The following is a 17,940-nucleotide window of genomic DNA, read 5'->3' as shown; positions in this document are numbered from 1 at the left end:
TTATTTTGTTGTTATTTTTTTTGTCACTTATGTAACCCCAGTGCCCAAAACAATGCCTGTTCCATAGCAGGCACTCAATAAGTTCTTGTTGAATAAATAAATGAAAACAAAATGTAATGAGGTTTTTTATAGGACCAATACTTAGATTTAACATTTTAGGATCTAATGTAGTTTTACATGTCACACAAATTCTAAACTCAAGCTATAACTTTATCACAGATAACAAAAGCAAACAAATAATCTCTAATATTTTTTTAAAAAATAAAATAATCCAATTCAGAAATATAATCTCCTGCGTTCTACTCTTTTGTACTTTGTCTTACTTATTTCAATTCATTCAGTTTCATGTTGATAAATATTTACAGGTTGTGTATCCCAAGGACCTTGCTAACTACTAAAAAGGCCATAATTACAAGTCCACCATTTGCTAGTTGAGTGGAATTGACCAAGTGACTCAACCTTTATAACCATTGGTATATTCACCTGTAAATTGTGACTAAAGGAGTAACTAACAGTCATCGGGTTGTTATGCGGATGCCCTAACATGAGATAACATGGGATGAGACCGCAAAGCATTAGCACTGCCCTCGGTTATTGGAGTCATCCAATGAATATTATTCTCATCACATATAAACAATGATGATGTTGATTAAGAAAACATAATAGATTTGCCCTTGCATTCATACAGACTTAGTATATCTCATAGAGAATGTAAAAAAATAATTTAATTTTAATAGCAAAGCTAGGAAGCCAGATTGCATGTAAGGAAGTTCCTTTCACACAGTAAAGCTCATTAATGCCCTTCTCAGAATCCCAAGTCTCTCTGATTCTGCCAAAATAACCATTTGTCCTTCTCCACCTGCTCACTCACGCATACATCCAGCCACCATTCCGAAGGTAATTGGGAGTTTTAACCTTTTGATGTGCCCTATATTTTTCTTTCTTGTCTTTAATGATACACAGACAGGCAAGCACTTTCCTTCGAACATGGTTAACACTATTGAGGGTCATTTTCCTTCATTCTGCTGTCGATTTTGCAGCACGTTTGCTGTAACCTCAGGTAGTTTGGAAATAAGTTTAAATGTAGATGAAGAGATCTGCTGCGGAGATAAAGTGGGAGGGAGGCCCGTTTACTTACAGTGTATTTCTAGCACCTGCATGGCCACCTGAGGGGTGGCATTGAGGGACTCGTGGTCTACTCTGCATATGACCGCCACGCCGTCATCGCTCCGGTCCACTCGGAAATCCAGGGTGCTGCTGACCGTGAACGTCTTGCGGTTTGCATCCTCTTCTTTTAAATATTTTACGTCTGAAATTACAATGTAAGTTGAAAAATTCTGTGATATTCTCTTCCAAAATATGATTCCACTTACTGGATACTCTTACTGGAAGCATCTTCTCCCTATCTTTATCAAATGTTTAAGAGCAAAATCTGTTAGTTTAACCTATAACCCATTTGAATTTGAGAAAATGAAAAAAAATGCAACTACATAAAAGATACATTTGAAAGGTTAAATACAGAAATAATAGGGCGGGACACAGCACTTTTATTCATTTAGTGCAAGAGTTTTTTTTTTTTTTTTGTACTCCACTTAAAAAATCAGGCCATTTTACAATATTAATCTTCCATCTTTAGATTTTAGTTTTATTAATGGATAATTTTAATTCTCTGAGCCACAAGCACAATTGGGAAGAGCAAATTCACAGCTCTCTGGTTATGCCTAAAAGAAAGCACAATGTATTTGAGCTAAAATTTTAACACGAAGAATGTGAGGTGAACCTAATTGCTCAAGAATAACTAAGATGACAAAGTTATCATCTTTGGTAAAGAAAATAAGGAAGACTGTCAACCGAATACTTTGAATATTTATAAATATGAATATGAATACGGATACAAATACAAATATAAATATATTTGCAGTGAAATTTATATTGAGATAAATGCTCTTCACTTGGCTGAAGAGCCAAGTTCATTTGAACATTCATTTGAACATGAATGAAAATACTTTCCTCCAGATGTGAATTCACTTATCAATATTTAAACTTACTGTACATAATTTAGCTTCTTCATTAAATGGTGCACTTGGGGATTATTTATTCTCTGTGAAGAAGAGGTTTAATAACATTTTCATTTAATTAGAAATTTCTCAAGTCTAAAGTAGCTGATAAGAAGGCAATTTTAATGAATTAGAAATTTAAAAAAATCATAGACTAATATTAAGATATCATAACAAGATCTTAAATATAGTTGAGGGGAAAAGCTGTTTTGTTTTCTTATGTTTACATTTCAAGTGAACAATAATATTTTCAGAAAGAGACTTCTTTTGCATAAAGTGCATAAAATATTCATTTTAAAATGAATTAAATACTTTATTTTTAAAACATTTATATGACAAAATTAAGTTCAGCTCCATTTTTGTGCTCTGTGCAAAGATCTGACTTTGAAAATAATATAGAATTTGATGTATTTCATGGGTAGATAAATATGTTTGCATGGCTCATTGAGTTTTACCTATTTCCAGAAGTATGACTTTATCCTATTGATTTAAAAAATAAATAAAAAAAAAATAAATCTTAGTAGAGAATAAAACTAGATAAATGTTCTATATCTTATTCTTGTAAATATATGTTTATGGTAGTGTTCACAAAATGAAAAAAAAAATACCTAATTAAAATTTTTACCACAAAAAAAAAGTTTTATGCAATTTAGGTAGTTTTTCAGAATAAGAAAAATCTCTAACATTTGAGAAGGTAGGAAGGCTATAAAAAAATCTTAATTCTGTCTTTTAACTATAAATCAATCATATTGGATGCAGGGTTTCCCATAATAAACATAGGTCTTATGAAATATTTCAGTTTTGCTAGCCACAGTCATTTCTGAGATTTGTGCAGCTGAAAATTAGTTTCAACCTCAGTTAAAAATATGTTTAAGTAAAAAGATAAAATGATCTTTCAGTCAAAATAGATCAGGATAGTACAGATGCATTTAGAGTTCTTTGCTACATAAAATACATATATAATATTTACATATATACAAATATATTACATATCTTTATCTTTCCACTGTTTCCTAGATTTATACACAATGTTTCCTCATTTTTACATTGTATATTCTTTCCTATAAATCTATGTCCAATGTTTTCTTCTTCATAGCTCTAAATGGTGGCAGTGTAAGAAAAACTTAGATTTTTTGACAAACTACTTTTATGATTGTTTAAAATATATGAAAAAATATTCAAAAATATATTTGCTAATTGCTTAATTTCAATAAAAGCTGAATTTTAAGAACCCACACATCTGTTTCCTTTAGCTGTTTCTGTTTCCCTTAAAGTATTACTTAATGTAATATTAATTGGACACATAAATCTGAGAACAATTGTATATACCATAAAATTTTAATGAGCATCATACAAACAAAATAAAAAAAGTATAATTTGATGTTTTTAATAATAGCTTATGTGACAGCTTATGTGGTTACTAGTAGGCATATAATGAACAGGGAAAGGCATTGAGAAGAGCCAATCGTAATATCTTTCTCCATATTTCATGTTGATCATTTCCACCCGGAACAGATAGGAAATAGTACTTACAATGTTTCTCTATTTCCACATTCTAGCTTAAAACAAAACAAAAACAAACAAATAAAAAAACTGATATTTTACAGTTATGGGATCAGTAGAAAGTTTATTTATATTGCATAGTTAATTCACTGATTCTGTATATTCTTGTTTCATGTTGTCTTGTTTTAGATGATTTCCCTTTTTCTCCTTTGTCATGTTACTACTTTACATTGTGATCTAGAGCAGAATTTTTAAAATTGGAGTGCGCATACTAATCATTTTGGACCTTACTGAAATATAGATTCTGATTTAAATATGTTATGTGGTGGAGACTTAAAATCTGCTGCTGGCCCATGGACCATAGTTTGAGGAGCAGTGGTATAGCATCAGATACATCAACACCAGAGATATAACCCAAGGAATATTGGAATATTGGGACTTACTCTACACACTTACCTTCCTCCGTTCTTTTATCCCTTCCTCCCTCCCTCCCTCCCTCCCTCCCTCCCTCCCTCCCTCCCGCCCTCCCTCCCTCCCTCCCTTCCTTCCTTCCTTCCTTCCTTCCTTCCTTCCTTTTCTCTCCCCCTCTATCTCTCTCCTCTTAACCTAAACTTCCATTCTACCTTTACTATTTTAAAATAAATTTCCTATTTTTTTATATTTTTCAAAATATAGAATGCATTGGTGCAATGGTTAGCAAGAGTTGAAGGCAAATAATAAACAGTGGAATTTTTAGGATTACTTTTCTTCATAATTTGTGCAGCTACTTCTCTTTCTTCAAAGGACATTCTGGACATTTAAGTACTTGTTCTTAAATAATCAGAACAATGGTTGCTTTTGATAGGTGGTTGTTGGGAATTATCTCATTATATTACTGTACTTCCATTGTATTCATTAGATGTTTTCTATAATAAAGTTAAAAAAAAAAAAAAAAAAAAAACAACTCTGCCTAGGAAAACTCCTTAAGTGTACTTCTCAACAAAAATTATTTTCCTAAATATTTCTTGGTGAAGTCTCAAAAATATATACCAGTTTTTTATACTATGTATCTTTATGAGACTTGGATTGTAGAATACGATCTGCTCGTATTTGGGATTTTAGATTGTTTATGTCAAAGACCTATGGTGGGGGAAAATAGCAGATATAAGACTGCTGGAGACCCACAAATCACTAAGTTTAAAAGTTCTGAGTCAGGTTAGCTAAGGAGCAAAGCAAAGGGTCATCTGGACTTTTCTGCATCCAAATCTTCCATAAAATATATATTAGAAGATACCTCCACATCTGTCTTCCCAGATTTATAATACTAGGTCACCTGTTGCTCTAGATCTGTCCACTTTTCGGCTGGGTTTTTAGAAAGAAAATCCTTTAAAGTGAAGTTCCTTGGGAAGTTGCCTTGTCACCACCATAGTTCTCATCACCCTGAGCCTTGCAATATTAACTATTCTGATACCTTTGCTCTCTTCACTTTTGTGATTCTGCTCTCATTTAAACAGACCTGAAAAGACACAGTGTCATTTTCATAAAGGGAAATCCTGTCCTGCATGCTGTGGTAATCCTCTGAATCAGGCTTGTACCCGCCGTGAGCCAGTTTCCTTCTAACCTTATAAGGCCAATAGGCCACACTGGGGACAAGACAGGACTTAAATACAGCTTCTGCCTAGTTCCCATTACTGAAACTGCCGTGTGTCCTCATCCTTTGGAGATATCTCTTAGAAATTTTGTAGGATATTACGTGACTTCTCCTGACCTATTTGGGCCTTCAGTTTTCTGGCTATCCACTTCCATCACTGCAGGGTCTCAGGGTGTACCCCAGACATTGATGCTTATATAGAACTTGAATTTTACTATTATTTTCAGAGTTAGGGTTTTTAACCGTGTGTTTTGTGTTTTTTTTTTTTTTTGCTTTTTTTGATGTACCAGATGATAACTTTAGTAGAAGAATTCAAGGAATTTTTCTGAATCCATACTGCCGCTATTAATGGTATTTCAATGATTTGACACCATTGTTAGTAAGCTGGCTGTATGTCCTCTTGCCATACAGAGAAGAGAAATTGTGAGCATTATATGAAATAACTTGGTTTTATTGTCAAAATTTTGGAGTGACCATATTTGGCAACTGGATATGTTGTGCAATTACTGCTTCCAAAAAGTTCTACAGATTAACTTTTCTAAAACACAGTTGCATTATTTTTAGATGACCAATTCTCCCATTTTTTTAAATTGACATAAAGTAACTATGTCTGGTTAACTCACTCATTAACTTAGATGCATATTTTAAAACCAGTTTGTCTTAGAGGGAATGTCTAACTTTGTTCCTTAAGGTTAAGTGTTGGAAGGTATTTTACAAAGCATTTTTTTCTCAATATTTAAGGTAAGACCTTTATTTCATATCTGATTTAAGCTTTCTCCAGACCCAAAATTTTGAACCAAGTCTTACATTGTAGAACTTTATAGTCTGGTAACCACTATCACTTTTTCACTTTTTCGGAGAAGGCCAAAAAACAAACTCTTGAGGCAAATGTCATCACTGCCTATGAGTATGCCTTCATACAACTCCAATCTGCACAAGGTAGATTTTTTTTCTAAATCCTCCTAATACTCACCTTTTACATAGGTGGCCAGTCGCAATCCTGGTTTTTCTAGCTATGTCTCCACCATTAACTGGCAATACAGAGTAACTGCTTCACTTGGCAAGGAATTTTACTGAAACTCAGTTCTTGTTAGTAGATTTCAAAAGGTCAGATGAGCAAAATAACATTTATGGATGATTGATGAATGGGAGGTGCTTCATTTATTTAAATATTTTAAAATCTCTCTCAGTTTATTCAAACAAGCAGAATGTTACAATTTTTCATCAAGTTTTTCTTAAGTGTTATCCCACAGGTCTGCATTCAAAGGTACTATAAGAACCTGTTGTATGACTCTTGCTGTATATAACCTGAGGCTAACAGAGGTCAGTGCATACACATTTGTCAAAAACACATGAACTCCGAGAGGAAATGTCTCTTCTGACTGTCAGTACCAGGAAATGTTAGACCTCTTATATAACTGGTTTGTGGACATGATGAGTAACTGTAGCTAAAAAGTACTAATAAAAGTTTGTGATTCATCACTGGCAAATGTGAGAACCTGCTTGCTAATTTAACTTTAGATTTCATCTCGTTTTCTACACTAATCTAGCTGCTGCTTCATATTCAATTATATTACCTTTATACTAATTCGTGATTTTTGTATTTATATAAGTCCTTCTAGAACAAAAGGAAGTATAAGAGTCACTTGCCCTCAAAAAACACTGAACCCAGTTCAATTTCTGTTTGATGGCTCAGGAACAATATTTAAATCTCTATTAAGATTTAATATGTTAGAACACTAAGATCAATATTGCTCAGTCCAGGGGAACTATCAGTAAGGAGTAGAGTCATTTTGGTTAAAAATTATTAAGCTAAAATCTTAGATCACTTTCACCCAGTGATTGATTAAGCCTATATTTAATTCTCTATTTAGTTTTCTGAGACTTAGAAAAATACTAACTTGGTTGTCCAGGCCAGGAGAACATCCAGTGAAAAAGAGAGTCACCACGTTTAAAAATTAAGGTAAAGTTTGAGACCACTTTAATTCAAATGTTTCATTCATTCTGTATATAAAAACCTTGAGCTCTTACCATGTGTTTTATACCATGCTAGATTCTGTATTAGAAGTTAAATGAGAAAATGAATCCCAGTCCAATGGGCGGAGGGTAGGGGGCAGATATGTCCACATATTATCTAAATATTGTTTTAAAACTATCGGTATATTCAAAATATCAAAGAGAATAACAATTTAAGTATCAGGTCTCCTCTGTGATTCTCACCCTATCAGATATTTCTTTTGAAAGGAGCATGGGAGATAGACTATTTAGGAGAAAAATGGTTACTCAGGAAATTAGTTAATAATTGTTGTGATAGTCTAAGACAGATTAGTTTGTCCTCAAGAAAATCTTCTTTTATTATCACTTTCTTTGAATAATCAGTAGCAATATGAATATTACTTATGATTTCCACATCACTAATGTAATGAGCTAAAGAGCAGCATTTGTCAGTTTCAATAAGGTCTTCTTTATTTCTGTCTTACACAGCTCATTCATGAGCTGTGAAGGTTTAACCTGTGTAATTTGTAGAATTTACCTTGAATACTTTGGGCTTAGTTCACACTCTACCAATTATTCATAAACACAAAACCCCAAAAAGAAGTAAGGAGGGGAGGAAAGAGGAGTCTTTTGCAAATCTAATTCCAGATTACAATAGTTTATTAGGAACTCCTTAATATTTTATATCTAACACATTTACAGTCATAAAATCTAAACATTATATCTAAATGTGAAAATAAGTTTGTAATCCTCTATTGTGCCTGTACTTGATGAATTTGAATTCATAGTGTTCGCCACTCAATAATAAATTCTGTTTCTATGTAGTTTCTTTTGCAGACATTTCTTGCTCATAAATATCCATGTTCTATAACATGTGAATCCAGCCAGGTGTGGGTAAACATGAAGAGGTTTACATGTGAAGCTGGTTATTCAGTGAAGTCTATATTCAGGGAATAACCTTTATGGTTGTAACTAGTATTCCCCATGCCTCTTTCACTTGGCAATGGTCAAGAAAACATTACAATAACCTATTTTCATTTCAGAGTAGGTTGAGTGAACCACCGTGCCATTAAACGAAAGTCGGAACATGAGAAGTCAACTTTCACTTATAACATTTTCTAAAAAATTCTATTCTGTGCATTTTACTTTAGGCTGAACCAAAAAGATGACAAATATAAAAAGATACTGCCTGTCTCTAGACATGCTGCCTTAGGGTAGTCACTATATTTCTGGAGATTATAATATCCTTTCTCCTCTTAAGATTGAAAGATTTATTATATTTTATACTGAAGAAGGAGTTTTATTGCAGGCCCCCAAAATGATAAAAGATGGCTTAAAGATTTTTTTTAAAGTACATTCATTAAACTATCTAAAAAAATAAAAATAAAAATATCTATCTGTTTTAACAAACTCTATAAGCAGCAGAAAATGTGACTCCTTTGAAACATCTATGATGGTACAGTTCTAGTCATCAAACAATTTATTTTATGTAGCATTCAGCATACGTAAAAAAAATCAACCAGCCCCTCATTTACCTATTGTGACAATGAATGATTTGCGTCAGTAAAACATCTGTGTTGAGAAATTGGCTTTCTGAATGTTGTAATGTTTCTCTGTACTACCATGTTTTGTTTTGTTTTTAATAATTTTTCAACAGGCTTTCTTGTTTTTTGAGCAACACAACATTTTTAAATTCCAATTACCTACTCGGACATTTACATGGTTCAATGAATTCATATATTCATAAAATAGATAATTTGGAATTTCAACTTTGTTTATCTCATGATATTTTTGCTATTTTTTCCTCGTTTATTATTCCTCTTCTCCCTTATCTCTCCTTTTTTTTTCTTTTCTTTTCTTTTTTTCTTTCCAGGTAGTCTTCATTTTTAGATGTTTGTCTAATTTTCATACCTAGATATAGGTCAGAGTCTGGAACATTACAGATGCTTAATAAATATGTTTTGAATTATATAAAATAATGGCAGGCTTCTGGTCAAGATAGCAAAGTAGGTAAATACTGTGCTTGCCTCCTGTCATAACTACATCAAAATTACAACTAAACTACAAAACAACCATCATTGAGTACTGCCTGAAATCTAGCTGAACAGAAGTCTGACAATTAAGGATATACAGAAAAAGCCACCTTGATACTGGTAGGAGGGATGGAAATGCAGAACTGTCTGGTCCAACACCCACATGTGATAGTGAGGGATATCTCAGCTACACAGGTACCTGCTAAGAAGTGAGGGGTCCCAGCCCGACACCAGGCTCCTCAGCCCTAGAGCCCTGGGCTGGGGAGCCTGGTGTGAGGCTGGGACTCCTGGTGTGAAAACTGGAGAATATTGTGGCTGAGTGAGGAGGAGGGCGACTGGAGTCTCATGTGTTCCTCTTAAAGGGCCCACACACAAACTTACTCACTGACGGACTCCCTTGCTCTGAGATCCAGCACTGGGGCAGCAGTTCAAAAAGCACCAGTGACATACAAGGAGGAACTGAATTGTCTGGTTTCAGAATGAGAGCTAGAGAGGCAGTTTTCTCACAGACAGGAGTATAAGTAGAAGCCCTTGCTCTTTAGTTGAGCCCCTACCCCTTTCAACAGGCAGACATAGGCGAATACTATTTCTGCAAATGGCTATGGACTTTCTTAAAATCTATTAAAGGTTCACAACCTCCCAAAGAGAAGCATCTGGACTCAGCCCTGTACCTCTTGCTACACATCCACAAGCCTGACACTAGTGGCAGCTGGCCTCAGTTTCCAACTAAATATTTCCAGGTACCTCAAAGCCCAGCACAAGTGGCAACCATATGGAGATCACTTTGTAACTCATACCAAGTGGCCCTGGGCTGGTCACAGTCAGTGGCTGACCTTGGCCTGCACCAACTCATCTCCCAAGAGAGTCCAGGACAAACACTCCCAGTGGCCAGCTTTAGGCCACACCAGAGGACCACCCAACCACCTCCACAAATGAACACATCCAAAGGGCACCAGAGCCCTGCTAAAGCAAATACTGAAATGTTAGGGTCAGGCCTTGCACGATAGTTTCTCCACTATTGTCACAGCCAATACGATCAATCGGCTTGAAGGCCCATCCCTCCCACTGACATCCAAAGAGAAACCAAGGCTCAATGACAGGAGAAGGACACATACAACCCAGACAAGGGACACACCTGGGTGAGGTGACCAGGGAGATTCCACCACTGAGACCCATGGTACATGTACATAAGTCCACTCTAGTAAGACCAGAAAACATAGCAGCCCTACCTAATATATAGAAACAAACACAGGGAAGCAGCCAAAATGGAAAGACAAAGAAACATTTCCCAAATGAAAGAAGAGAACAAAGCTCCAGAAATAGAACTAAACAACATAAAGACAAGCAATGTACCCAATAGAGTTCAAAACAATGGTTATAAGGATGCTCAGTGACCTCAGTGAGGAGAAAGAGACAGAACATGTAAATATTGAGATAGACGACATAAAAAAGAACCACTCAGAAATGATGAATATAATAATTGAAATGAACAATACATTAGAGGGAATCAACAGTAGATTGAATGAAGCAGAGAATTGAATCAGTGATTTAGAAGATAAGGTAGTAGAAAACACCCAATCTGAACAGCAAAAAGAAAAGGGAATCCAAAAAGATGAGGAGAGTTTAAGGGGCCTCTGGACAACATCAAGTGTACTAACACTCACATCGCAGGAGTAGTAGAAGGAGAAGAGAGAGAGCAAGGAATTAAAAACCTATTTGAAGAAATAATGACAGCAAACTTTCCTAACCTGGTGAAGAAAATACAAATCCAGGAAGTACAGAGAGTCCTAAACTAGATGAACCCAAACAGGCCCACAACAAGACACAACATAATTAAAAAGATACAGGTTAAAGACAAAGAGAGAATCTTAAAAGCAGCAGAGAAGAGCAGTTAGTTACCTACAAGGAAGATCCCATAAGATTTGTCAGCTGATTTCTCAACAAAAACTTTGTAGACCAGAAGGGACTGGCACAAAATATTCCATGTGGTGAGAAGCAAGGACCTACAACAAAGAGTACTCTATAGCGAAGCTATCATTTATAGTTGAATAACAGATAAAGAGATTTCCAGACAAGAAAAAGCTAAAGGAGTTTATCACCACCAAACCAGTATTATAAGTATTATAAGAAATGTTAAAAGACTTCTTTAAGAAGAAGAAGACCGAAAAAAAAAATCAAAGATATGAATAATAAAATGGCAAAAACTACTTATCTATCAACAATTACTTTAAAAGTAAATGGATTAAGTGCTTCAATTGAAAACATAGGATAGCTGAATGGATAAAAAGTAAGATCTTTACATATGCTGCCTGTAAGAGAGTCACTTCAGATCGAAAGACACACACAGACTGAAAGTAAAAGGGGTAGAAAAAGATATTTCATGAAAATGGAAACAAAAACAAATAGCTGGGGTACCAATACTTATACCAGACAAAATAGACTTTAAAACAAAGGCTATACGAAGAGACAAAGAAGGACCCAGTATTCCAACTTCTGGATTATTTATCTGAAGAAACCCAAAACACCACTTCAGAGGAATTGTGTATCCATATGTTCATTGCAGCATTATTTACAATAGCCAAGATATGGAGGCAACCTGGATATTCACTGATGGATGAATGGATAAAGAAGAGGTGATATATACACACACACACACACACACACACACACACACACACGCACGCACACACAATGGGATATTACTTAACCATAAAAATGAATGGAATCCTGCCATCTGCAACAACATGGACGGACCTAAAGGGTATGGTGCAAGTTGAGTAAGTCAGACAGGAAGACAAATACCGCATGATTTCACTTATATGTGGAATTTAAAGAACAAAATAAATGAACACACAAAATAGAAACAATCTCATAGATACAGAAAACATTTTGACAGTTGACGGAAGGAATTTTGAGACATGGTGAAAAAGTTGAAGGTATTAAGAAGTACTAACTGGTAGTTAAAAAATAGTCATGGTGATGTAGAATATAAAGAATATTCTCAATGATATTGTAATAAGTATGCATGGTGTCAGATGGGTACTAGATTTATCAGGGTGATCACTTTGTAAGTTATACTAATGTCCAATCACTGTGTTGTACACCTGAACCTAACATAATAGTGTATGTCAACTGTAATTGAAAAATAAGTATTAAAAAAACAATGGCTATTTTCAGTCAGGTAAAACATTCCTTGCCTTCTTGTAAATAGACTCATTCCATGTGAATGTGTGCAATTTGGGGGCAATTGTGTGATTTATCATATTTTCTTTGTAGTGTATCTCTTTTTAAATTTTTTATCATCACTTTCCTGAGAAATTAAAGATGTCATTAACCAAACCTCTGAAAAAGTGAGGAGTTTCTGTTTTGTAACAACGCAAAAGCTATAGATAAATTATCAAAGATTGGCAATTGGATACACTAAATGTAAATAAATTTTCTGATGCAGTTTTATTGTTATGTTTTTTACTTTTCTCAACTATTATGGGTTAACAGTATTTTCTTTTACTCATATCTGCGTTTACCCTGATTTCGTCTTTTATTAACCCCTTCACTATTTTCTATAGACATATTAATCCTTAGTGCAGCCCAACTAGAACAGTTTCATGTGTCAGAAATTTCTAAACATGAAAGTTTAGATATATTTAACTGTAGATAAAAGAAAGGAAGGAAGAAAGAAAGATGGAAGAAAGAATATTGACAATAGCATTAAGAAGAAAAGCTAAATTAAATAAATAAGTACATTAGAAATATATCAAACTATTAAACCTTTATTGTCATTTATACATGTTCTTTTCATATCAAGTTTATTAAAAAAAGAGAAAGCACATAATTAAACAGTGTCTATAATTACAAGGAAAGGGAAATTAAAAATAGTTTCATGTCCTGTAGAGGTGAAAAAAAATAATTTTTAATATAAAATGGTTAAAAGAAATACAGATTTCTTCTATGAAAAAAAATATTGGGGAATGAGAGATAAAATAATTTATAAAAATAAATAGTGAAAGATACTTAAAAGATGATATATTACAATAATTTATAAGACAGTATTGTGAAAATACAAGAGTATAAAACAGAAATCAGAGGGCAACTTCTGGAACATCAGCATAAGGAGCTATGTAGACACTCTGTCCAGTGAAAAAACCAGAACTGGTGAAAATTATTTAAACACACACACAAATTTAAGGTCTCTGAAAACTGTGCTAAGAGCATAAAACAAATGAAGAAACAATTATTCTAGGAAGTCTACTTAATCTTAGTAAGAATAGGTAGAGTCTGTGGTAATAGAGCCATGACCTGCTCCCTATTTCCACCCCATCCCCCAACTTAACATGAAGGAAGCTTGACTAAGTAAATATAGCCAAAAAGATGGGCTTTTCCTCCCAGTTAGCTCCCAATCAGGGGCTACAGTATTTTCCCAGGAGAGGAAGGCAGCCAGCATTTCTCATTCCCTTCACTTCTATTCTTGGTTACAGAGGCTAAATTGTAGGTGAGTGTGACTGAGACAACGGGGTCTCTTCATTCATTCAGTCCCCAGGCCAAAAATAGAGGAACCCTGAGAGTTCTTACCTCTGTTCACTCATAGAGTGGATGTTTCATGCTAGAGAGGCAAGTCAAAAAGATCAGAGTCTACCACCCACCATACTGTTGTTAAAATAGGAGTGAGTGTCCTTTAAAAGAAGCAGCAATGCTCCCAGCTCAGGAGGAGTGTTATAGAGATTTTGCTGAGGGGAATAGTCAGGCCATATACAATAAGAGCATTCTGTAGTGCTCTCTAAGGCGACTGACTTTGGAACACAATATGGGGAAGCTCAAGCCGAGGGCCTTCTTGAAAACAATGAAGGTTTTGGTGGTACGCAAGTAAAAGGAGACTGGTAGCTCCATGAGACCAACAAGCTAAACCATAGACCAGCTAGTTTATGAGAGAAAAACAGAGAAAGAACCAGCAAGATAGAGCCTTCCTGGAGTCAAAGAAAACCTCAAAGACTGGCCTCAAAAAACACCCAGCAAAGGATTTTCAATCTAGTTGGATCAGCTGTGGAGAAATTTATGCACAGAGTATTGTTGAAAACAATAGAGCAATCAGCTAACAAATAGTGGAGGGGCATAGCTATGTATATTATTGACAGAGGCAGAAAGCTTAACAGTCACATCAGGGAAAGAAACAAAAAGCCCTAAGAAAGGTACTGTCATCCCAAACTGACTATCCACCCACCAAAGGCTATGACCTTTGAGCAACATCGCATGCTTTGCACTACAATGGAAATAGTCCATCTAAGTCACTAACCAAACAAACAAGCAAACAAGAACAAGCTGCAGGGTACAATCAATATCCAGACTTGCTCAAAATATTATCTAAATGTTCTTTCAACAAAAATTATAAGACATGCAAAGTAACAGGACCGTGGGACTCCTCACAGGGAGAAAATAAGTAAACATCAGACACTGCTGGTAAGAAGGCTCAAGTGATGAACTTAAAGACTGAAAGGATTCACTGTAAGTACATTCAAAGAACTAAAGGAAAACATACTTAAAGAAGTGAAACAAAATAATGTGAACATCAATAAAGAAAACACAATTTAAAACAGAACCAAATGAAAGTTCTGGAGTTGAAAAATGCAATATTTGGAATGAAAAATTTAGTAGAGAATTCAACAGTAGTCATGAGTCAAAACGAATATAGATCGGTACAGACTGTGTAATCTGAAGAAAAGAGAGAAAAAATAATAAAGACAAATTAACAAAGCCTGAGAGTAATTTGGGATGACATTAAGTACAACACTTGTATAATAAGAACACCAGAAGGAAAGAAGAGAAAGGAATAGGAACAAAACAAAACAAAACAAACACACAAAAAATGAAGAAATACTGATTTAAATTTCCTTAATTCAATGAAAAATTTAATCTACATATCCAACAAGCTCAATGAAATCTAAGTAGGTTAAGTACAAAATATCTACATTCAGACACATAACAAAAATGTCAAAACAAAACAAAACATCAATCTTGAAAACAGGAAAAACAACTTTTCACAGACAAAGGAACTCCAAAAATATTAGCAAGTGACTCTTATCAGAAACAATGGAGACAAAAAACAAAATGTGAAATGGTAGATGGAAATTAGCCTATATCAATAATATCATTATGTGCCAATCCATTAGAAAGATGTAACAATTACAAATATATGTACATATGAAAAAGAGCACCCAAAGTACATAAAGCAGAAAACAGAAGACCCAGCAATACCTTTCCTAGGTACATACCTAAGAGAAATAAAAAACCAAAAACAAACAAACAACAAAAAAAACATATTTCTACAAAAAAACTGGCACCTAAATTTTCATAGCAGAGTTATTCATAAGAGCCAAGAAGTGTAAAAACCAATATGTCCATCAACTGTTGAATGGCTAACTAATACACGCTGTATGCATACAATGGAATACTATTCAATAAAATATAATGAAGTACTAATGTATGTTATAACACAGATAAATCTTGAACACATTATGCTCAGAATGTAGTTACAAGAGACCACATATTGTATGATTTCATTTATAGGAAATGTTCACAATGGGCAAATTTAAAGACATAGAAAGTAGATTAGTAATTTTCTAGAGCTGAGGAGGGTGAAATTGGGGGGAACTAGTGAGTGATCACTAATTGCTATGCCATTTATTTAGGGTTATGTAAATGTAAAATTGATTATAGTGAGAGTTACATAACTGAATTTACTAAAAACCAATGCATTGTAATGTTTAGCTGAATTGATGGTATATTAATTATTTCCCAATAAAGCTGTAATATAAGAGATAAAAATGGCTAATCTTCTGTTTGGTTTCAATTTAGGAGACAGACAACTCATGAACACTGTAAAGAGTTATTTAATGAAGAAAATTTAAAAAAAGAAAAGGAAAAGTAAGATTGGTTACTTTCTTGGAAGATAAAGACTTCATGTAAGGACTGCTTTCAAGAAACTGAATATTTAGTATTCAAGCTACAACTTTATGATGCAACTTTAATCTACTATAGAATAATCCCAATAAAATAATCTATCTCCATCAATTCCCCATTGCCAATGAAAATAGAAGAAAAGTTGCCAATGCACTTAGATGCTGCTACACTAAGATGTCAATTAGGCCATAATATTGTGGAAAACTATTTGAATCTATCGACTTTTACTGATCAAAGAATAAAGAGACATTTTTAGAAAGGTCTGATTCATAAATTTCATACAATGTCCTCCTGGATCCAAAGAAGATCATTAGCCAAAGTTGATTGGAACAAGACATTCTTTCTCTGGACCCCACAAAACACATGAATAATTGGATTTCCATGAACAATTTAAAACTGAAAAATGGGAGGGTCTTGCTTAGCACATGAAGAAGCCATAAAGGACCTTTAGGAAGTAACCGGAGGAGAATTTGAGTAGCAATTGAGTTCCTTCATTAGCAGATGAGAACTAAAATTCTAGCAAATTTTAATGTTGATGTGATTACAATCTCAGGATTGCTCATAGGCTGATGAGTCTTGAATGATTGAACTGTATACTTGCTTTAGCCCTAAATTAAAAAAGAGTGATTATCATAAGTCAGAAAGAGAAAGACAAGTACCATATGATCTCACTTATATGCAGAATCTAAAGAAAAGAATAAGCGAATGAACTAATCAGAAACAGTTTTGGGGACAAAGAGGAAAAACCGAGAGTTGTTAGATGGGCGGGGGAGAGAGGTGGGGATGAGGGGAAAGGTGAAGGGATTAGGAAGCAGCTGGTAACCACAAGATGGCCTCAGGGTTTTTTGAAAATTAATTTGGGGAAGGTATTCAATAATGTTGTAAAGATTTTGTTGGGTATCCGATGGACATGTGTCCTATTTGGGAGACCACCTCAGGGATACTGTGGATACCTGATCATGGCATTGTACACCAGAAGCTACACATTAATGAATGCCAACTATAATTTTATATATATAATGTGATGGCTCAGTGCGAGGTCAGAGGGACAGTGGATGAGGGGAGGGGGGTTCACAGTGTGAGGGATATAAATGATGAACGTCTAAGTATTACCTTGTCTTGTACACCTGAAACTAATAATAATAAAAAAGAGTGATTAAAAACAAATTAAAAATGAAGTTTAAAAAAAGCTTCTTTTGTTGATAGAAATGCATATTCTTGACAAAAAGTGAAACCCAGTTTAAAAAATTGTACCTGTTTATCTCATTACATACATGCCACAACTTTCCTTTCCGTTCCCACATGTATAAGAACACATCATAGCACTGAATTTCTGTAGCTAAATAAAGTAGTTCCTAACCTTTAAAACTAGCAGAATTGTTCATCGAAAATAGTCTGTCAAAGTGAGTATGGACACATTTCACTCTCATTCACATTTGTCCTTTAAAATTCATGACATCACGTTAAAACAAATAAGCAAACAAAATTAAGAGAGTTACCACTGAAATAAGAGTATTGTTTCTCTACACATCAAAACAAAGACAAAAAGTCTTCTGCTGTCAGCCTAGGTGGAGTAATAGAGCCCAATTTACTTCTCACCTGGACACAACAGTTTCAAGGTGTTGACCATCATAACAATGGACAGTGATCCCCGAGAGATGGAAAACAAATGGGGTGATCCCTAAAATTTGTCACTGCTTAATGCCTTGAGAGATTTTCATGGTTGTTGCACATGGAGGGATACCCACGCAGAACCTGGTGGATTGCCTGA

General features: G+C 34.5%; 1 protein-coding gene across 4 annotated transcripts in view; it reads right to left on the bottom strand.

Annotated features, from left to right (window-relative positions):
- Positions 1–17,940, bottom strand: part of CADM2 (cell adhesion molecule 2) — a 1,102,443-nt gene that overhangs the window by 140,200 nt on the left and 944,303 nt on the right. For all 4 annotated transcript variants that reach the window (XM_081076902.1, XM_081076903.1, XM_081076901.1 and 1 more), the window contains one exon: positions 1,139–1,309. In XM_081076902.1, the coding sequence (XP_080933028.1) occupies positions 1,139–1,309 (171 nt within the window). The remainder of the gene's footprint in view (positions 1–1,138; positions 1,310–17,940) is intronic.

This window comes from Rhinolophus hipposideros (assembly GCF_964194185.1).
Source record: "Rhinolophus hipposideros genome assembly, chromosome: 2".
NCBI classification, from domain to species: domain Eukaryota; kingdom Metazoa; phylum Chordata; class Mammalia; order Chiroptera; family Rhinolophidae; genus Rhinolophus; species Rhinolophus hipposideros.
Note: the sequence above shows the minus strand (reverse complement) of the source record. Positions and strands in the feature narration are given on the sequence as shown.